Source organism: Saccostrea cucullata, unplaced genomic scaffold (assembly GCF_032062105.1).
Source record: "Saccostrea cucullata isolate Sc308-1 unplaced genomic scaffold, CSIRO_AGI_Scuc_v1 ctg5593, whole genome shotgun sequence".
NCBI lineage: Eukaryota > Metazoa > Mollusca > Bivalvia > Ostreida > Ostreidae > Saccostrea > Saccostrea cuccullata.
This window is the reverse complement of record NW_026930469.1, coordinates 12,486-36,945: the sequence shown is the minus strand read 5'-3', so window position 1 is coordinate 36,945 and position 24,460 is coordinate 12,486. Positions and strand designations below refer to the sequence as shown.

General features: G+C 31.6%; 1 protein-coding gene across 1 annotated transcript; it reads left to right on the top strand.

Moving 5' to 3' along the window:
* Positions 1-18,366: 18,366 nt before the first annotated feature.
* On the top strand, positions 18,367-21,613 carry LOC134228687 (uncharacterized). Its single transcript, XM_062710369.1, has 3 exons — positions 18,367-18,549; positions 18,992-19,174; positions 21,143-21,613. Exons 1-3 carry the CDS (start codon positions 18,372-18,374, stop codon positions 21,343-21,345), a joined length of 564 nt encoding a protein of 187 aa, XP_062566353.1. The 5' UTR covers positions 18,367-18,371; the 3' UTR covers positions 21,346-21,613.
* Positions 21,614-24,460: the final 2,847 nt, after the last annotated feature.

The window sequence follows — 24,460 nt, the reverse complement described above, 5'->3', positions numbered from 1 at the left end:
TCGAGTGTAATTAATCTCGATATATCGCCCTTTTCAATAAGCTGCAAAATCGGAAAAAATAATCGGACAGGATGTGCGATACTGTTCTATTTAGTCATAGGTAAGCTGCTGAAAAACGACAAATCTTTTAAAAATGCTCCTTATATATTCTTGTGGTTAATTCAAATCCTTATAATTTATTAATATAATTTTACAATATTTCATCCCGACCAGGATTTCTGTTGATTCTGATTTGTGATTTCAGTATCTTTGCTTTAAGGTCATACGCAATGTAGTTTGAACTTTATTGGGTTCTTCCCCGGAGTTGAAGAGTTCCACTAAATGAAGGACCCCTGTGCAATACTTTTAATGTCTATATATGGATTTGTACACCTCTTCTAAATCAATTTTTGATGAAAAATAATCTGGAATTTATGTTTTGTAATTTTTGTGTATTTTTCTTTGCATAATGCAAAATTTTTCACAATTCGATATCTTTTCAAAACCCCTGGTAACGCATGCTGATTTTTTTTTCTACGAACATGTAATGATACTGTTAGTTTAAATTTGTACCATCATGTCCTTAAGATGGTATACATTGTATGATAGGTAGACCCGTTTTTTCTCAAATTCAATTTTATATGTACAATAATTTAAGAAGATGGGTGAGGCGTACGAAGTGCCTATAGTGCGACAGATAAGTGAAAAATTTAATCTCAGTTATATCCGAATTTTATTTGATATTTCCTCTTATATTAAAGAATACTTTAAGTAAAATCTCTACAATTCGCAAAAATCACATCAAGACAGAAAATATTTGCCTACGAAAAAGCATACACACTCTAAAAACAAAACAGAAAGAACAAAATCGATCATTTTCTTATACTTTAACAAAATTTTTCAATACGAGTGGGTCTTCCCTCCATTTTTTTTTTTTTTTAGATAATCCTAAAAGTTTGCAACAAAATATACATTTTTTTGGTTTATAAAAACATGGAGCGAAGACCCACTATACTTAAAACGTTAAAAGTACACTTTTATGACAAAACATCATTCGCATCTTTCCGAAAAATACTTCAAGTCCATTAAGTAAAGGGTCATATCACAAACATGATTTAAATATCCGAAATTTTCATGAGCCATGTAGCATAGTGGTTAGCGTGTTAGTCGCAAAGCAGTATGATACGTCGGAAATCATCTTATATTTTTAGAAAAGAAAATATTTTACTAGATTTTTTTCTCTCAGTAGTTATTTTTTCTCATAATTTCATAAATTTAAATAATGAGAAGTTAATTTAAATACCCAATTCATATATTGAATATAATTTCTTAATATCCGACGCTATAGGCATTCTGCCCGCCTTGTTCACCCATCTTCTTTAGTTGTAACACGTCATTTGATTGGGTAAAAGTTTTAATCTATTTCGTATAACATAAGTTGCCTCGTCCCAATGAGTTACGTCTAAAATATCATTAAAAAAATCGCACTAAAATAAGATTGTAACACGTTTTTGTGTATTTGCACTCTTCGGCGGGGAGATATGACAGATGCGAGCTCTGAGCCACTAGGGTGACCTTTTAACCTGAACGATTCCCAGAATATACGATTCATTACAATGCGGTTGTTTGCGTGTTTATCTGAAGATGTATTTGGTTAGGAGGAAGAAGCAACCAATAAGATTAAAGTGACCAGAGTTTAGGTGTTTATATAAATTATCTACGGAAAAAAATATTTTAAGATTAAGCAAAAGATTGGAAACTATTCTAAAAGTGCATTAGAAATTTAAGAAGAACTCAAGGTCAGAATAATAGTTATTAAAATTCAAATCAAAATTTAAAGTAATTATTGCAAATTAGCGAAGGAGTTACAAATATGGAGATGTAAATCTACAAGCATAAACCCAGTATGAAATGAACGGCCGGGATAGACAGGATTTCAGTAGAAAGTTGAATCTTGACTGGCTGGGTTGCATTTCATACAGGTTGGGTAACATCGCCACTCCCCAACAGATGTTGGCCGCTCAGGTCCGAAAAGCGCAAACTGCTTCAGGTTATGTTATACTTAAGGTTTTTCCTTAAATAATGAATTAAAATAACACCTAATTTTCATAACAACTCGTGCATAGGGAACCCATGGTCGTAGGAACCAGGGGCATCATCAGCCACCCCAATAATTGTGCCGATATATACATGTAGAATACTATAGAATGCTACAGAAAACTGGTTGCTAATGTTTTTGTCCCCTCAATAAAAACGTTTCATGCCTTTGTTTTGTTTGTTTGTTTGGGGTTTTTTTTGTTTGTTTTTTTTTTTTGTTTGTTTGTTTGTTTGTTTTTTTTTTTGTTTTTGTTTTTGTTTTTCAAGGAATATCTTTATTGTTGATGGTGCCCAAATGTGGCTGTGCCAAACACTTTCTACGGGCCTGGAACTCAATGATATTCTACCAAGCCTCTTTTTTTACAACTCCATAATATTTTAATAACAGTGAAGAAATTCCAGGATTACTATACAACAAATCTGTATTTAATTTTTAGAACTGGATCGAATATAGATACCTTGAAAGGAAATATATGGTGATAATAAACAGAATTCAAGCTCAAAAGATTATTCAAACAATACACATCAGGAGCCTTTATTGGAATAAAAAAATTACCAATACCAAAAGAATTAATACATACATTTTTAACACTATACAGCTATATCCCACCTTAGATGTTAGTTCAGGTTTTTTGACATCATAGTTGGCATTTTTCTTTGTAATTTGTCATTTGTAAAACTACATGTATCTTGTAACAAAACATTTTGTTTGTACACAAAAGAACTCTAAAATTGATTGAAAAAGATGTTTGAGCTATTGATTGACAATATCACTGTAGATTTTTGACAGATCTCTAACTCGATAAAGTTAATAGATAGCGATTTTTCCTTCGCCAATCTCTCAGCACTTCGAAGGGAAAATTGAGGGGTCTTTCGAATAAGACCTTAAAACTGAGGCCCTGTTTCATTCAAACAACATGTCCAATTTCCCATAGGTACCAATTGTATCTGTTATTAAACATTCATTTTGGTATTCAGATCGAACAGAATTTGTTAAGAATTCTATACGTCAGAAGAACAAAAAACACTAATTTGGCCTTTAACACGATAGTTTGATATACCGACAATATTTATCCTCTTTTATATGATGATCCGATTTGTATCTCAGCGAGCTTGAAATAAAACAGTTTGCACGTCTGTTTCAAATTTGAATAATAACATATTATGTTAATATTAAAAAAGACGTTAATGGTAAACTAACAATAATGCATAATGCTACCCTAGAAGATACCAGAATGACTACTGACAATACTTACCCAATTATCATTTTACAGTTAGTATCGGAGACAACATGTTCCTATATTGGTGGACAGGATATCAGATATATAAATATTGACTACTGGTTTTATATGTATCAGTAGAAAATTACTGAAGGATTTTAGTGTTTAGCCCATACATGTATGCGATATGCATTCCATATCAGTAGAAATCTTGATACGAATTCAAGTTATGTTGAATATGTTGATTTTTAATTTTATTTCTTCAAACGAGACAGTATGTGGCTGTGGGGATACATCGATATTTGCACACATGTACACACATGTACACCCCTCACGATATTGTACGCATTCTTTCAATGTCGTTGCTTCTAAAGTTAAAATGAAAATTCCGTATTCGTCCACATTAACTTCAAAATATCTTCATCTATTTCAACTTATATCAAATCGCACATTGATATTTTTAAAAATCTGCGTTTTGTTCTGATTTGAGGAAATGCGAACCGACATTGTTGACGGTGACAGAAAGTCAAACGATTTGCTGCAATAGGATATTCATTAATTCAGATAATTTCAGTACTAGTAAACAATTTTTTCAATTCTATACTTACATTGTGTGTTTGATGTCTATACATGTAGTATTCAATTCTCGGATTTATCTGGTCTTGCTGTAAATGTATTTTATTCTGTGTATGCGGAAAACCGTGAATAAAGGGAGGAAAACAAACATTTCCTACATTTTCAGAGTTGTTCCTCTTTGATCAGTAAAGGTCTGAGAACAACATCGATTTTACATTGTAAAAAGTTTTTTGTTGTTTTATTTAATGAAAGAAGAAAAACCAATATTTATATCGTAAATGCACAAATTATAATAAAGACCATTAATCGGAATGTTATAATTATACTAGCCAATTGTACATAATGAGAATTTCGGCAATTTAAAATAAAATTCAGAATAAAAAAAAAATGCTGCGCTTTGATCAAGAATACAATTTAATGTATATGAAATTAAATAAACATTAAGGGATGGTATTTTATGTCTTGCTTTTTACAGAGTTTAATCGGGTTAATTAAAAAAATACTGATGGATTGAGTATGGTACTCATAATCACAGTCAAGACGCATATCCCGTTTTTCTTTTATGATTGATATATACATCGGGGTCATTTTACTCGTCATTTTGACGCTTTATTTTTGACGTTAAATTTGACGTCACGTCAAATGTTCAATTGAAATCGCAAGAGTTATCTCCCCAGTGTGTTGTACGTCTTGAATTACGTCACTTTTTCAAAATCTTACAATAAAATAAATTTTTAATCAGAAAATGTGGGAAAATTCTCTATGCATTATTCCTAGCCAGTCAATAGTATAATAATATTTACGGTCAATATTTTTCGGGTGGACTAATATTTCAATTCTCTACTATTCGTCTATATAGAGTTATATAGTGAGAATATCTAATACTGAATATTACAAATCTAAACATTGAGAGACATATGCAAAATTACATTTTCAACATTTCATCTATAGTCAGATATCAGAGAGTAGTCCATTATGACGTCATAAACACTTTCAACTTTATTTTCCCGTACTTGACGGCTCTAATAGAATTATGTAGAAAATAACATATTTTCATGGAGTTCAAATTGAAATCACGTGAAAGGTAATCCCGATACCTATATTAAATTTGACATTATTTTAAAGAAGAGGCCAAGAACATACAAATTGCCTTTTTCTTAAAGACTGTAGGCGGTCTGGATACATTTTCTTTGTACGATGTGGAAAAAAAACTCCCAAATTCATGACATTTTCTTATTTTTCATTGGAAATGATAGTTTAAAATATTATTTTTCATCTTGTTTACCTTCAAAGTATGCCCCGAAACACCTTTTTTGACCAAGCTATAGATGTAAAGCATCATCAAAGTAATTTATTTCTTTAAATTGATATATCTGTAAGCACCCTTCATTTACTAAATCCATGGGAAAAAATTTCTGCATCCTTCAGTTGTTGTTGTTTTTTTTTTTAATTTAAGGGGGCCGACTATAGTTTCCATTGCGCAATATTTCGCGCATCATAGTAAAATGAAGCGTATTTACTGTTTTAATGCAACTTTTTTTTGCTTAATTATTAAAATTAAACAAAATTAAGAAATTATAGGTATAAAAATGTAATTACAATTTGATATAACTGATTTTTTAACCGATTTTGTCATTGATAGGTAGGTTGACGTCCTTGCAGTGTGTTTTTGACGTTATGATAATCTGTAGCCCTTAAAGAAAGGGGTAATAAAAATATTATTACGGAATAAGTAATAAACGTACGCTTTTGAAATTTAAAACATAGAAATTAGAGACTATCTCCAATATTTTTATCATGTTTTCATGTGAATCCATTGTGTACGTCATATTTTGTAATACTCTACAAAAATAGTAAAATTTGCTAATTTTTTCATTTTGAGATGCCTCCTCTGGTAACAAGACGGTAGAATTTTGTGTTTCTTACATATATTGTATAATATAGTATAACTCATCAAATATTATAGTTTTAACAAAATGTCTATTGTAGTATTTGTATAATTTGCTTTAAAGTGCTAAAAATCGGCATTTTCCTACATAATTCTATAGTAAATGTACCTGTATTTTGAGACGGTCCCTCAAAAATACCTGGACGGTAGATTTCCCCCAAACTTTGCATGTACACTGAAGTTAATGTAAGTTATATATGGTATAAAAATGAAGAGTTTCGCTATTGCAGTTTTCACACAATAAAACTATAGTCGGTCCCCTTAAGTATTAATTCTATATATGATAAGAAATATGGGTGTTATACCCAAACTTCAAAACACTTATCTTTTCGTCCTGAAAACAAGGTTAATAAAAAGAAGTATCGGTGTAAACAATTTCAGTATCAATTTTTAACAGTTATATATAATTTTTAGCATAACTTTTTGCATGTCCATTTTACAGTTGATAGCGTAGGTAATGTTTTATATGAATTTCAGTTTGCTCGGATGGATGGGTTCCCTATTCTGGTCACTGCTACCTTCACATTAAAAACAGAACAAAATGGAGAGAGGCAGAGATTCTTTTATAATAAGTTTTCTTTTATTTCATCCTTTTTTGTTTGATGGGAAAACAACATCAAATTGTTAAAATTAAGATATACCTTTTGCGAAGTTTTCCCAACGGGTAACGACTACACAAATTTAATTTACTTACAGAAAACACACTGCACGCTATTTTGATATGCATAGTACCCCCCTTCATTTTTGAAAGATATAACGTGAGTGTTTTCTCTTTTGTCAATGGGGCTTAGGTCAGAAGTGACTGAAATAATGTGAAAATTCATGTCCTTCTCGTCCGTATAAATTATATGAAGATTAAATAATATATATCTTTCATATATCTTTTATCACTACTGGACGAAAAAAGTGCTGAGAATCCAAAATTTTACTGATAATGTTTGATAATTACTGATACGGTGCGGTTCTTGCTGATAATTACTGATATTTACTGTTATTATTACTGTTGTTGCTGATAATTTTAGCTGTTGCTGATAAATACTGATAATTACTGTCGTCTTTTACTGTGGAGTCTGATAAATGCTGATAAATACTGTTGAGGTACTGTCGTTGCTGAGAATTACTGATAATTACTGTTGAGGTACTGTCGATGCTGAGATTTACTGATAATTACTGTGGTCATTGTTTTTAACCTGGGAATGGACTAAAATAGCCTGAGAAATTATTACTTGTTTTTTTTTTTTTAAGTATTTTAGCAAATTCATTACAGTCAATTACAAAATAAATTATTCTAAATAAAAAAGTCACTTTTTTATTAATTTGTTTTCAGTTTTCAGCTATTAATTTCATTATGATTATTATTAGACCATAATGTTAACATACGCTTTCATAAATGTTTATGTTTTTGTCTTTAAATTTCTCCTTACACGTAGATGACATTATCTGAGGAAAATTATTCTTTTGTATTTGCAGTGGTTTTTCTTCCCAAGTACTTTTTTTAAAAAGTTTAATATTTGTTCATAAAGGTTAAAAAAAATCTCATCTCATATTTTTTCTCACATGTCTGTGTACTGTCATCAAAAGCTGTTTGTGGGTATCTTTAATACTTCAATACAGTCAATGGTTGTAAATATCAATTTATTTTACCGTGTGGAGAACTGAAAATGCATGAGCACATTAAGTTGAAAACACCCCCCCCCTTTCCATTTACTTTTAAATTAAGCTCTCATTTTAGCAAGACAGTATTAAATATTTGTCATAAAATCTAGTCTTAAGCGTACACTTTGTTATTTTCTAGAAGAATGTGACAGTGTTAAATAATTAAATTGAAGCATCTTTAATTATTTTTTTTTATATACTATGTAGGCAGCGCGCTCTAGTTCTCCGACGTCCTCCCTGCGAATTTTATATCATTGTGTCGCTTTCTAGCTCTCTCTCTCTCTCTCTCTCTCTCTCTCTTTTAAATTATTTGTTAAGGCTTAAGTATTGTACACTACATGACATAAATCTTATGCAGTGTGATTTTCAGTCAATGAAATATATATACATCTCTCTCTTTAGGCTAATTCTTTTTTCATTGTATACAGTTTTAAGTCTATGGGCATATGGCTTCTAATATTATGCGCCACTCCTTAAACATGTTATATGCGGTCAGTCAGTTAAAAAACAAAATAAAATAAATCATAACTTGAATTAACTTTTTCCATTAATGCACACTTTGTGCTTCTTGTTCTGGAACATACATGTCAACCACGTGTAAAAGTTCTACTTTCAGAATCGGGTCAATTATTAGTACATTCTGCCATAGGGATATCGTTACGGCTTGCGTTTTTGAAAATATTAGAATTTTGTGCAGAGATTATAAATTTTTTTAATTCCATTTTTGTCCGAGACCTTTGTATAAACGAACAGTACAGACTTGGTGTTTATTTATATGATTTTACTTGATTGTAGCACAAAAAGGAGGGGGTGAAATACTGTTTACAATTAAGTGATAGCCGATAGGGCAAGGTCTGTTTTTAGTTGTGTGTTTTAAAAGTCATGCAAGTTATGATATTATACTTATCGAATTTTTTTTAATTATGCATGAATAAATTATTTTAGAGAATCAATTGCAATTAACCATACAAAATTCAGAGCTGAAGTAATAATAACATTTATTCATGAGTGCGATACACAACGTCATGTTTCTGACATTTAAAATCCATACATTTAAGGTTGTTTTTTTTTTCTCGGATAAAGCGAAGTGGTGTTTCCCTGCATCTGAATTGTGTACAATTAATGCTAATATTATTTCAAAAAAGTGCTTCACTAAACAATCTTTCTCTTTATATCTATATGATTGTATATTTTGCACACTTTTTTTTAAATTAAAAATTGACGTCAATTTAACGTCTACGTATTTACCGGTCCCAAACCATCGTTAGCAGAGATTCAGAATTGAAAATACATGTGACCACCTCCCCCGGGATATTCTTTTATCTGATAAACAAAATATACTCCCCGGCCTAAATTCACTTACTTCGCATTTATAGCAACCTACAAAAATTTTTTGTTTAGTTAATTATTCACGCATGCCTTTTAGACCTACTGTTATGTATAAAATCAACTACATTTTATATGTTTTTATGGTCTATGTATACTAATGTAAAATGGTAAAAAGATTCAAATAAATGATTGATTGATTGATTGAAGAAATATTCGTAAAATTAAAAAATGAAATTAAATACTGAAGAAAAAAATCTTTAAGAATTGAATTAATAATTAAAATAAGTCTGTACAACGTACATGATGTACATGTATATATCTTTTTTTTTATTTTATTTTAGTACCAAAGTGTTCTATTCTAAATATTTTTTCTATCAATTTTATTCGTCATCAAATTCAATATTACTGATTTTTTTTTTCGTGCGACCATAAACTTTAAGATAGTTCCAAAGTAGCGAGTACATATACAGTGTAGGTAGTTTGTTTATTGATAACACCGGTAGCCGCAGACGAAGAACAATTACGTAATTAGTGCCCATTGTTACGCTGACCACTACAATTTGCATGGAATATACAAGTTGTACCCCGTTCTACCCCGGGGCTGAAGACATGTACACAATACAGCCAAATCACAGGTCGATCACCGATTTCTGATCAATTGAAATCAATTTAAATGTGTTTTCCTTTCAACTTTTTACCATGCAAAGTTAAAATCGATCAATTTGATCATATACTAATAGTAACATATTAAATTAAGTCTCATTTAAGTTTTTATTTCCCATTCCATAAAATCAAATAAAAAAAAAATAATGAGATTTCAAAACTGATTAAATAAAAAATGATTTTGTATTTAAATTTAAAGAGACAAACTAAACACATGTACCTTTGCACTAGGGATTCTTAACCTCTAATTTTTAATCAGCTCGCCCCATTTGCCGGTTGCACATGCATACAGTGCGTACTTGTACATATGTACATGTGGAGGAGTTTAATTCTTGGACGATCTTCAAACGTCTACATAACATTAAAATAAATGAATAAATAAATAAATTATTAATTAAAATCTAAAGTGCCTACAGACTGAACATACTCAAACCTGTTTTCACCTCTTAGTTACTTTAATTTTTAAAAGGGATAAAATTTCTAATTTTGGAGCAACTTTTCAAATATTTCGACAAAAAAGAGACCAGAAAACTGAACATTTAATAAGATAAATATAATTGTTTTCGAGAAAAAAAAGGCCTTCAAAACAAAATGTTTTCCATACTCGACCAGTTGACCTAGTGAAAACGGAACAAATTCAACTTTTCGAACCTGCAGGAAACTTTTTTTATCCCAATTTTTTTCCATCCATTTAGAAATTTTTTCTTATTATTGAAAAAAAAGATCACCGATCTCCCTACATAATTTTCTTGGAGTCGGGAAAGGCGGCGATGGATCTTTTTTTAAGATAGCATAATTTTCTTTTTATTTACAGTAACTGTTTATTTTTCAAAGAGATCTTATGCAAAAGTAAAATTCCATTTTTTTCTTCAGTTAATTTTTTTTTATTAATTCTATTTCTATATATTCATTCTATTAATAATTCATTTGATTATTGTCAAAATTTTCACAAAGGTAATGTAGAAATTGAGATCAGCATACATACATAGAGTCATGTAATTTTGTCACAAGCAGAACATTTAAAGAAGTATGAAAATTTTGTCATGATAATTCAAGTAAAAGAAAGTAATAATTGAAGGTTTTTATAGCCCTCTGTTTTATTTTTAACCAATTACCAGGTTAAAAACAATGACAACAGTAATTATCAGTAAATCTCAGCATCGACAGTACCTCAACAGTAATTATCAGCAATTCTCAGCAACGACAGTACCTCAACAGTATTTATCAGTATTTATCAGACTCAACAGTAAAAGCCAACAGTAATTATCAGTATTTATCAGAAACAACAAAAAATATCAGCAACAACAGTAATAATAACAGTAAATATCAGTATTTATCAGCAACAACAGCACAGTATCAGTAATTATCAAACTTTATCAGTAAAATTTGGGATTCTCAGCACTTTTTTCGTCCAGTAGTGTATGGAACAGGGTTTATGTATTCAATTTTCAGTTGCAACTATATTATAAAGAACCATATTGTATAGATTATAACAAGGAAGTCTATTAGACCAATTTTTTTCTAGTTATTTAAGTTTTGTTATTATAATCAAAGAGGAAATGTTTGTATTCCTAGAATATTTGTGACGGTCATGATGGCTACCTACTTCAGACGGAAACATCAGAAGAAGCCTTATGGGTGACGGAGGCCTTTCTGAAACCTGGTATAAATTCGGGTAAGGGAACTTAAAATCTAGATTTTTCAAATGATGCATATCTAGAACAAGACATCAGTTAAGGTTAGATATCCCATCTCCTCCAAATTTCAGCCTTTTTTGTATTAAATTCCAAAAACTGATTTTCATCAACAACAATAACATTAGATTAAAATGGAAAATAGTTTGAAGTATGAAGCGTTGGTTACTTTCTCAGAAATGAATAATATGTCAAATCATGATTTGAAGAAAATCTGATATGGTAAATACAAAGATCTATTATTTATTTTATTTAAAAATAAAATCAGAAATATGAGGTAAATATGAAAATATTTACTCTCATAACTAGCTACTTCTCATTAGAAAACATAATGAAGCATTGCTTTTTAAATCAAAATATCAATTTTTTCTGTGCTTGTAAAATAATAGTTTACGCATCTATCAACAAGAGTTCTCTTTTCATTATCGCCCTTGAAAATATTTTTATGAAACAAAATATAAATTACATGCTTACAAACAATTCTGCATTTGAAATTTCTGTAACATTATATGACTTAATCTAAGAGATAGAAATACCTTTTAAAGGAACTAAGTATAAATGTTTTAGGTAAACTATTATAATTAATTAAAGAAAGTATTGGTAATAGAAACTAGAAATCAATATCTGTACATTAGAACAGATTTGATTGGGTTGACTATAAAACGGTCCTGATACATAAAATCTGTCAAATCTAAAGTGACAATTCATTGAATTTCATGGAAACAATGCCTTCAGAAAGTTATCTCTCTTATCAGAGGGATATTTCACCTTAACACACCCTCTGAAGAATTCTTATGTTCAACCTGGTTATACTATCATTAAAATAATATTTGAGTGGCCTCTGCCATTTAAGGGTAACAAAGTACACAAATCCATAGGATTGGAAAATTCAGAGGGGAAAATGTTTCATTAAGGTTAAAAATCTTTTTGAGTCGGGATTTTTTTAGAAAGTGATAGGGGGAAAACCATTATCTAAAGATGGCCTTTCATCAAATTTTATTTATTTTAGCTGAATGCAGTAAATGGGAAGATTGCTCGTGTTGGATAGGGGCAAATGACTTCAACATAGAAGGTTCATTCACCTGGAACCATGGATCCGATGAATTCAGTGCTACATTTTTGTATCCTGGCCAACAGAACAATTATGGCGGCGTTCGGGACTGTGTTTCTCTCACTCGAAATGCACAACTCAATGACATATTGTGTTCATACAACTACGAAATCGTTTGTGAAAGCGATAAAATAATTTAAGGAAGAGAAATTTATAAACAACACGCGTAAAGAAGGCAAACAAAATGACTACTGTGCGACAATCAACCAGAAAGGAAGTATTTCATACTTGAAAAAAAATCTTTTACCTACGTACATACTTTTTGATTCTAAGCCTGGAAAGGACAAGCAAGGGGTTTTTAAGAGCTCGAGGCCTTATGATAATTATGAACATTTTAATAAGAAGAATTTTACTCTAAATATTCAGTTTACAAATTGAATATGACTTTTATACGTACGATCCATAGGCATTTTGCGCGCCTTGTTTACCTACAATTGATCATTGAACTAGCAAAAGCCAATACCAACCTTGTCTGCACCTAAAAATAGTACAATCAACGAATTGCAAAGAAATGAGGATTTATTTCTCTGCCTGTACATTAGAGAAATAGTTGAAATGACGGTATTGTCCTTTAATACTCAGCGGTATCTCATATCATACACACTTGGAAAGAACCTTAAAACTAAACTTTGTGATTGAGACAATATTGCAAGAATTTGAGAAGATGGCAAAATACGGAGCCCCGGAATCTCAGATGTGGGATCAGGTGCCCATGAGAAGTAAGCATTCCCTGTCGATCGGTCACAACCGTAAACCTTGTTTAAATAGACGGAACATTCTGTAGTCAAATTCAGAATCAAAACAAAGGCATAACATTTACTTATATAGTGATGTAATCAAAACAAATAGCGAAGCGTTTTTAAACTTAAAATTCCATTTCATTCTTATATTGATACGATATATCCTGGTGAGCTTGAGATAAAACATACAACAGAGCCTGACACATCTGTTTCATATATGTATATTTTCTTTAAAATGACGTTAATGATAATATAACACTCTATGATAAAGGTGATGATTTTAACTCTTCTATTTTTAACTACCCTTACTTATGCAACAATATACCTTCATCACCTGCATATGGAGTTTATGTATCTCAGTTGATTCGATACGCAAGAGCATGCTCTACGTATGAATAATTTCTAAAACGACGTAAATTATTGAAAAACAAGTTGATGAAACAAGAATTTCAGCAGTCTCGTTTAAAGTAATCATTTCGTAAGTTCTATGGTCGATACAATGACCTTGTCAGCAAATGCAATTTATGATTGAGTCAAATACTAATTGTTAGTCCATTATTTATATCCTGAATTGACGACGGACTTCTCCGTTATTTCCCGATCATGACAAGGAGCACAAGGCAGATGTGACCGGTCGATAGGAAATGCTCACTACTCCATTGCACCTGATAACACCTTTGATGTTTTGAAGGTCCTTTTTTGCTCTGCTCCTATTTTGTATTGTTTTATGGACTTTTGATCTTGAAGACTGTTTGATATTTCCATATGTTTCATAAAACAATATATAATCAGGAGCAGAGCAAACAATGTGTGTTTTAACATCAAATCACCAGGTGCCATGTAGTAGTGAGCACCCCCTGCTAATGTATTGGTATTAAATGCCAACTGCTCCCATTAAGCTAACCCAGCTTATAGCATATGTGTTGTATTACTATCAATTTCAGTTAAGTTTTGCATTTCGTTACAACCTATGATGACAGCTGAGCTCAAGATAAATCGTACACGCCTCCTAACCGCAAGCTTTACGACTGGAACTTTCTTCTTATCCCTCATTGGTTGCTCGTTCAACAGACTTTTTCCGTGTCAATGTTTATAATATGAGTTGACGAATCACATGAATTGTTTACGCTGGATGTATCTGTCGATAAAGATTGTGACGTAAGGCAAAACTTCACACTTAACTGAAAATGATAGTATTTGAGGTCTAGCCTGTCAAATTATGAGTGAAGATTATACTGGATTATACTGGATTAAACCTACAAACTATTCACTAATCTACAAAATGTAACTCAAATCCAGCGTCTGAAGCAAGTATGAGAGTAATGCAAGTTTTGGTAAGATAGGCCTTTTGCAAATAGTTTCTTGGTATTTATAATGGACCTGTGCCAAAAAAAATTTATCTAGTCCCTCATTTGGAAAATAAAGATGTATTTATGCCCCCATAATCGAAGATACAAGGGTATGTGATTTTCGCCCTGTCCGTTTATCTGTCTTTCTGTATGTCTGTTTATCCTCAAAAACTTAAACCTTGCCCATAACTTTTTAGTGGGTGGGGCTTTCGCTTTCATATTCCCCAGGTGTGTTTCTTGCGATAACACTTTTCTTCGGGTACCACCAAATTTGACCTTGTCGCATTTACCTTAGAGTTTTACCCTTTTACAAAAAAATCCTAACATTAACCTTGACCATAACTTCTAAATAGTTGGTGCTACGGCGTTCATATTTTACATGTGTATTAGTTGTGTGAGGACCTTTCAAAGAGTATATATATATTTTTTACCCTTTGACCTTGACTCAGAGTTTGACCCACTTTAAAAAAAACTTTAACCTTATTCATAACTTTTGACCAGTTAATACTAAGGTTTTCATATTTTACAGATGTATTCTTTATGACAAGACCTTTTTTAGGCCTTTCAACTAATCTTTCAAGTTGCACATATGTTAAAAAACATTTCATAGATAGATTTATATGTGCATGAAATTATCAAATAAGATGATAACGTATGCATACCTTTAATTAAATCATTAAAAAGATAAATTATTCATAATTGACTAGAAGGATGTTGTGTTTTAAGGACAGGTAACTCAAGTGTGAAAAATGACAACTAAGTGACGATTAATGAGTTATCTTAGGAATGACAAAAAGGCTGCTTCAGCATTGGTATTGTAATGTACACAAAAGGGTTCCTTACGTAGATTTTTACACAAAAGTGTTGACCAAAAGAAGCTTAAGGAGAATGTCTTCACTCTACCTGAAATAACGGGATCAAATGAATGGGAAACAGACTATATTCAAGATTTTAAACTCTCTTTGACGATTGCTATGAAGAAGAAAATATAATTTAAAGCTTTTGTGTTTTTGTGCATTTTTGCGCTTCCTATATAAATATACATGTATATATTTTACAAGTAAATGCAAAATTAATTATCTTATTTGTACGTGTTACTAAGCACGAAGAAGAACGACTGAGTATAAAAAATTTAGTCAGGATAGAACTAAGACGGGGTAGATTTCACTTTATTTTAATTTAAAATTTTACTTATATGTAATTAAACGGTGTCCTAAACTATATATTAAATGGGTTAAACATTAGCTCAAAATTTTAAAACCACTTGCTCTAAACAAGTTTCAGAAATGATTAATCGTTCATAACTGCGAACACTAGAGGCAGTTGAATGGCCTATCATTTGGATAGCAACAATGTTAATATTTGACCTTTTGACTTTGAAGATTTTTTATCCATAAAATCAAATCCCCACGAACCAAGATTTTTTTTCCTCAAACCACGAAAATCGAACCCCACGAAACTATGTGAATTTATAGTATATTTTTCTTTACAAAGAATAACAAACATTCAAATATACACATCCTAAATCGCTAATTTATGTAATGTCTAAAAAGTTTTAAATCTTTAATAAAAAGTGGCTTAAGATGTATGACAGATTTGCATTTCATTGATATTGAAAGATTTTAATATGGATTTACATTGTAAGGCAGCAATCATACAAGACGACTTTATCCATTCTTTTTCATGGAAAGGCTAGATTATTAGACAATAGTATTATGCAAAATGTACATAAGAAAAATCTATACAGTGAAAGTACCAGTTATTCTTAACGATAGACGTAAATTTAAAAAAACCAATTTAATTAATACCTGGTATATATATTTTTTTCAATCTTGAGTAAAAGCATAGAAATTATGGGGATTTTTATTGACTATCATTTTTTTCCTGCAATAATGCTTGCAATGCTTACATGGAACATTTTTTCTTTAAACAAGGTTTACATACTCTTAATATAGAAAATATTCAATATAAACTAATTTTCAAATTCTGAAGATTAACAATAAAAAGGGAAAGTGTAAACATTAGTTCGAATCGAATATAATTAAACTCGATCTGTCGCCCTTTTCAATAAGCTGCATAATCGGAAAAAATAACGGAGAAGATATGACGCATCAGATAGGATGTGCGATACTGTTCTATTTAGTCAGAGGTAAGCTGCTGACAAACAGCAAATCTTTTAAAAATGCTCCTTATATATCCTTGTGCTAATTCAAATCCTTACAATTTATAAATATAATATTACAATATTTCATCCGGAACAGGATTTCTATTGATAAAGATTTGTGATTTCAGTATCTTTGCTTTAAGATGGTATGGGATAGGTAGACCCGTTTTTTCTCAAATTCATTTTTATATTTAATATGATTTAATGGAAATTTTAACACGTCATTTGATTGGGTAAAATATATAATTCATTTCGTATAACATAAGTTGCCTACGTCACAATGAGTTACGTCTAAAACGTAAAATCTGCTTGACCTTACTTTTAAAATTTGAAGCCTTTTACTGGAAGAAAAATTGTCTCATTGTCTACATTGATATTAAATTATAAGAAATGAAGCTTATTTCAACTCATGTTATCCGCTATATTATAACTTCGCGGTTAATAGAGCGTAAACTGCCTCAGATTATGTTTTATCTAAGGTTTATTCCTTAAATAACAAATTAAAATAATACCTAATCTTCATAACAACTCGTGGCATAGGGAACCCATGGTCGTAGGAACCAGAGCATCATCAGCTACCCAAATAATTCTGCCGATATATACATGTAAAATACTATAGAGTGCTACAGAAAACTAGTTACTAATGTTTTTTATCCCCTCAATAAAAACGTTTGATGACTTTTTTTTGGGGGGGGGGGGGCTTTTCGAGGAATATTTTCATTGTTGATGGTGGCCAAATGTGGCTGTGCCAAATTTAAATTACTTCCTATGGGCTTGAAATTCAATGATATTCTACAAAGCCTCTTTCTTTACAACTCCATAATATTTTAACAACAGTGAAGAAACTCCAGGATTACTATACAACAAATCTATATTTAATTTTTAGAATTGGATCGAATACAGATACCTTGAAAGGAAATATATGGTGATAATAAACAGAATTCAAGCTCAAAAGATTATTAAAACAATACAAATCAGGAGCCGGGAACTTTTATTGAAATAAAAAAAATTACCAATACTAAAAGAATCAATACATACATTTTTAACATTATACAGCTATATTCCACCTTTAATTTTAGTTCAGGTTTTTTGACATCATTGTTGGCATTTTTCTTCGTAATTGGTCATTTGCAAAACTACCTGTATCTTGTAACAAAACATTTTGTTTTTGTACACAAAAGTACTCTTAAATTGATCGAAAAAGATGTTTGAGCTATTGATTGACAATATCAATGTAGATTTTTGACAGATTTCTAACTCGATAAATGTAATAGGTAGCAACTTTTCCTTCGACGATCGCTCTGCACTTCGAATGGAAAATTGAGGGGTCTTTTAAACAAGACCTTAAAACTGAGGACCCGTTTCATTCAGACAACATGTCGGGTTTCCCATGAGTACCAGTTGTATCTGTTATTAAACATTTATTTCTGTATTCATATCAAAGAATTTTTAAAGAATTCTATACGTGAGAAGAACGAAAACACTTATTTGGCCTTTAACACGATATTTTGGTATACCGACGACGTATTATCAATTAACAATATTTATCTTCGTTTGTATGACAATTTGATTTGTATCTCAGTGAGCTTGAAATAAAAGAGTTTGCACGTCTGTTTCATATTTGAATAATAACATATTATGTTAGTACTAAAAAGACGTTAATTTGGTAAACTTACAATAATACATAATGCTAAAAGTTTCTTATTTAGCATTTTGCATACCCTTAGAAGATACCTGAATGACTACTGACAATATTTTACCAATTATCATTTTACAGTTAGTATGGGAGACAACATGTTCAATGTTATTCCTCGATTGGTGGACAGGAAATCAGATGGTACTCCAATGGGAACAACGAGAGTGCCCGCCATTTCAATGTGTGCTTACCTTTGTGAGTCAAGCAGTTCATGTAAGGTATTCCACTACAATAACATCTCACAGGAATGTAGCCTTTATAACAGTCAGAACCACAGAGATGTCGGGGAGGAAGTGGGCAGTAATCACTTTCAAATCATGCCGAAAGGTAAGAGAGAGAGGCAGAGAGAGGGGGAGAGAGAGAGAGAAAAGAGAAAGGGAGAGAGAGAGAGTTTACATTCATAAACAACAATTAACATGATATAATACTCATAATAAGAGTAATAAGACAAGTCAAAATATACGAGAATATAATGGAGGTGAAAAAGAAAACAATCAAATGAATTTATTTTGTCTGTAAAAATAAAAATCAAGACTGAAAAAAAAGAATGTGAAATGAAGTAAAATAAGCAATATGTTTCAATATCAGGTTACATGTGCTCCTCTCTCAGTAGCCGTCTCAGCCAAAGATATAGCATTTTTTTATTCTTGAAGACCAGTTTACTTGAAGTGAAAAACAACTGTACAACTCCTATTTTGATCATCGTTATGATATCTGTGGCATCAGGATTCTTCATTGCTTTAATACCTAATCTCATTAATTAATTCAGCTTGTGTACCTGGAAAGGACGAGTGGATTCCTGACCTACAAAAATGCATATACACTCACGCAACTCCAATACTCTACAAAGACGCCCAAGCAACGTGCCATACAATGTCTAAAGAATTGGTGAGCTTGGAAACCACTCAGAAGTATCTCGCTATTAAAAGTCTAATGAAAAGATTCGATATGAGTAAGTTGTTAAGATTCTGTGACCGAAAGATTCATAATTTTGATGAGCTCACTTTATGAAAGTTGACACATACAAAAATTATATCCAAAAATGTAATTCACTGATAACTTCAATATGTACATGAACTTTGTTTTAGCTCACTCCCTTATGTGATACCTTCGGTATCGGCGTCGGCGTCCCAGGTTAAGATTTTTTGAGCGGTTTTCTGTTTAAGTACTATGCACTATAATGATCAGACATGCATGGAATATGCTTTTAGTGTATTTCATTGTATCCAATAAGGTTTCAGATGCTTTCATTTCAGTATTTGGAATGACCAGGTTAATGTTTTGGAGCAAGTTAACATTTCTGGTGCAGTTTTTGGTGTAGGTCTTTTTTTCCAAATAACTATAAGCCCTATGTTGACCGCATTTACAAATATGGATGATACATCTAAGGATGCATCTAACAACCAGGCTTGATTCGGATGCTGAATCTGACCTACATTTTCCGGATGAGCGAACAGGTAAATGTTTCTGGTGCAGGTCCCATTCCAAGCAACTATGAGACCTATAATGACCAAACTCGCATGGATGATATATCAAAGGTTGTACACAACCAGGCTTGCTTCGGATGCTGGATCTCACTTACATCTTCCGGATGAGTAAACAAGTTTATGTTTGGTGCAGGTCCCATTTCCAAATGATTTTGAGCCCTATGATAATTAAACTTGCATGAATGATACTTCTAAGGATGCACATGCACTACCAAGCTTGCTTCGGATGCTGGATCTTACCGACATTTTCTGGATGAGTGAAAAGGTTAGTTTTTATGCAGGTCTCAATTCCAAGTATGAGTCCTATTCTTGAGCAAACTTGCATGGATGAAACATCTTAGGACGCACACGAATGGGCTTGCTTCGGATGCTGAATTTGACCTACATTTTACATGTATTTATGAGTGAACAGGTTAAGGTTTTAAGAAGGTTCTTCTAAAGCAGGTATATGCCCTATGTTTGAGCAATCTTGCATCGATGATACATCTTAGGATGCACACTAATGGATTTGCTTCGGATGCTGAATTCGACATACATTTTCCAGATAATGGACCAGGTAATTGGTGCAGGTTTTACACCAAGAAAATATTAGACCTGTATTAACCAAGCTTGCATAAATGATGCATCAAGGGATGAACACTCTTAAAATTGCTTCAAATGCTGGATTTAAATTACATTTTCTTGATGGCCGACTAGTTTGATGTTTTTGGATTAGGTCTATTCCCAAGTAATTATAACTGCAAGCCCTCTCAGATAAAAATTGCATTAAATTTTGAATTTTGGGATGTAAACTTCTAGAATGTTAGTTAATTGTGGAGCTTTGATCACTAAAAGACAATACTCTTTGAGCTGAGCTTTGTAATCTCTGATTACCTATGTTCTGTTTATGGACAAGGTTTTGCAGACAAACAGACAGACAGACACACGGACGGACAGGACAAAAACTATATACCCCCAAAACCTCGTTTACGGGGGCATAAAAAATTGCTAAACAATTAATATGAATAACTTCATTCGGCATTCGACTAAATGAGAGATAGTAATTACTGACAAGTTTAAGGTCATTCTTGCGACCGAAGGACTAGCTAAATGATGATTCTGAACGAGACTTGATATGTTTGTTTCACCAACTTGTTTGTCAACAGCTTGGTTCGTTTAAGAAATTGTTTGTACGTAAAGCATGCATTTGAACTGGGAGACGCAGTCTTAATTCGAAGGTGAAAAGGGTACATTGCCTCAAAATGGAAGTCATCTCGTTTATCATAAATATTTGGGGTTAATGTATCTAAATGCCAAGTTAAAGGCCACGGCTAGTATTTTTCTTATTCTAACAGACGAATGGACATACCGATCACTTAACACTCTCCCACATTTCAAGCGGGGGTATACTGACACAATGTCGTCAATTAGAACCAAGCTTTGTATTCTTTCAGAATTTATTCATGTCTATGCTAAGAGAGTGGCTCCATTGTCCTATACGTGGCGGGACGGGTCTTTGATGACTGGTCCGTGGTGCCCACAACAACCATTTGAGGATCGTGAGTGTATGGGACTGATCGTTGACGACTGGTGTCCGAGCATGGCCCTTGACGATAGTTCCTGTACAGACGACAAGAGGCTATTTTTCTGTGAATGATGTCTGAAGGATAATCACCCCAGCCGATCAAAAATGTAATCACATGGATCTCTGAACAATACCTCCGAGAGAAATCTTTGTCCCTTTGTGAATTTTAAGATGGCAAAACTTAAAAAAGATTTTACATATTACTAGAATATGCCTGTATTTAATTTATTCTTGTGATTTAAAGAAAATCAGATATTTAGATATAGAGTTCTTAGAATTGCATTTCAGCTTCATTTTATGGAAATCGGATATTTATATACAGAGTTCTTAGAATTGCATTTCAGCTACATTTTATATTTCTTTTGGAAATCAGATACTTATATACAGAGTTCTTAGAATTGCATTTCAGCTACATTCCATATTTCTTTTGGAAATCAGATACTTATATACTGAGTTCTTAGAATTGCATTCAGCTTCATTTTATATTTCTTTTGGAAAGTCTCTTATCGGTCAATAAATGGGTTACATACACGGCATAAAAAGTTTCTTCACAAACGCTTGGAGTAGAGTTGAGCATTTTACAAACAATCACTTTATCACGCCTGCTATTCAGCTTCATTTTATATTTCTTTCAAAAAGAGAGATCTCTCTAACATAAAGAAATATCAATAAATGGCTTACATATCTTTATACTTTAGAGAGATATCTCTTTAAACAAAGCTTTTTTGAAGTAGAGTTGTAGAGAGATATCTCTTTTACAAACAATCACAAAGAGATATCTCTTAAAGTTAGACAGATATCTCTTTAACAAGGAACAAAGAGATATCTTTCTTAGTTAGAGATATATCTCTTTAGATTTTCAAAAAGAGATATCTTTATAAGCTAAAGAGATATCTCTTTTAATTAAAGAGATATCTCTTTTCCAGTGATGCTTAAAATGGAATTATTAATTCTCCACTTTAAAACGAAAGCGAAACAGGAAGTAAAGTCTCTGAAATTTTAATGAAATTTAAGAATGTGATGCTATAAATCCTTTACCTGAAACAACAAATAATAATGCTAACTTTGTTGATTTAATTTTAATATTCTCAAAGTAAGACATATATATTGCAATGATTTTCGATTATGAAATAATCAACTATTTCTATTTGATTTTCCGAAGCTTACTTCCGGTACATGGAGAAGTCAGTTGAAATGGAATTTAAATTAAAAAAATATGAAGAGAGATATCTTTTTGCAACAAAGAGATATCTCTTTTTGCTTGAGAGATATTTCTTTTAGACAGTTTTGAAAGATATCTTTCACTTTAAGAGATATCTCTGAAGATAAACTAAGAGATATATTTTTTGGCCTTATATCTCTTTATTGGAAAGATATCTCCAAAAGTTAAAGAGATATCTCTTTAGGTGAAAGAGATATCTCTTTAACGTTTAGAGATATCTCTTTTCACGAAAGAGATATCTCTAAGGGAGAAAGGGATATCTTTTCAGTGGAAGAGATATCTCTCTAAGTGTAAGAGATATCTCTTTCTCATAGAGATATCTCTTAAAAATGAGAGATATCTCTATTTTTACGAGATATCTCTCTAAAATGAGAGATATCTCTGTAATTTTAAGATAAATTTTATTTTTCGAATAAATAGTAAAAGGGCTTGCCATAGATCAGTTGCATAGCCAGAGTTATGCATAGCAATCAAAGGAGATCGACAGTACACAGGTCTGATTCAGGCAATACTTGAAATCTTAATTAAAATATAAGAATGTGATTCCATGAGCAATTTATTTTTCTTTAATTTTACATTCTCATAAATTGCAATGATTGTCAATTAGTGACGATATTTGTTTTGAAGCAAGTAGAGCAAGTATTTGCCGACAAGTATTCGTTTAAATCTCAACTTACCTTATATATACAATTTCCACCATTTGTTTGCAACAATTACATTCTATCCACCCAAATTTAGACTTTGTTTTGTCCATTATTTAGAAAATATAAGTAAATAAAGTTGCCTACATGCATCCGATAATTCAGTTATGAAAAGAGATTTCGAGTTAAGCATGATCGAGATAAAGGATAAAAAATTTCTAAAGTTATATACCATCATAATTCAACACAAAAATCGTCACTAATCGACAATCATTGCGTGAAGGACATGGAGATAACGAACAGTATTCAAATCAAGGACCGTATTAAAACAATACAAAATAAAAACAGAGCAAACAGAGGTGTGATCAGGTGACATGGAGGAGTGAGCATCTCCTGCCGACCGGTCAAACCAGTCGTGTGCTCCTTGTCATGACCGGGAAATAACGGAAAAATCCGTCGTCAATTCAATGTACATGTATAAATAATGGACTAACAATTAGTATGAAAAACGTCAGTCAGAGTTTGACTCAATGATAAATTGCATTTGCTGACAACGTCATTGTATCGACCAAAGAACTTACGAAATGATGAAAATGATAAATGACTAAATGGTAAATCTATAATTTTATGGTGATTCAAAATTGACTTACAGATGACATTTGAATTATTTTTCTTTCATTTGTATGACATATTATAATACATAAGGAGAGAAACTAGTTAATTGTACAAAACTTGTTTTCCAATCCCTTTGATGTACTCAATAAAGTACGATTAAAATGAATATCTTAAAAACCTAATTTGGGTTTTCTTTTATCATACAATTGAATATTATTTGGTACATTAATATTATTATACATGCGTGATATTACTGTCGGTATTTGAACTTTAACTGAATAACAAACGTCTTTCAAACTTTTCGGTACTAATAAAGCCTTAGTAAGAATTAAATATTTATGGAAATCTATACCTTTGTATACGCTGGATCTTTTTCTTTCTATTCTTCTAATAGTTTATTGGCAGTAATGTCTCTACGGTCATGCTAATGTAATTTTAATTTGTTTTGCAATAACTTAGTTTGTCTTGTCAATTCGCAGGTTTACACAAACTTTCTGAGCAATGTCCAATAACTAACACTCAACAAAATAATTAGACATAAAACCGAAAGATTTGTTAGAACAGCTTTGTAAAGGAAAGCAAAGAATTTGTTTTAAACAAATGTCGGTATTCTCAAACTCATTAATGATGTTTAAAACGAAAAGATTATCATTTTTGTAAGCCTTGATAGTTATAGTACTCCGTGATGGCAAATTGGAAAGTAACTTCA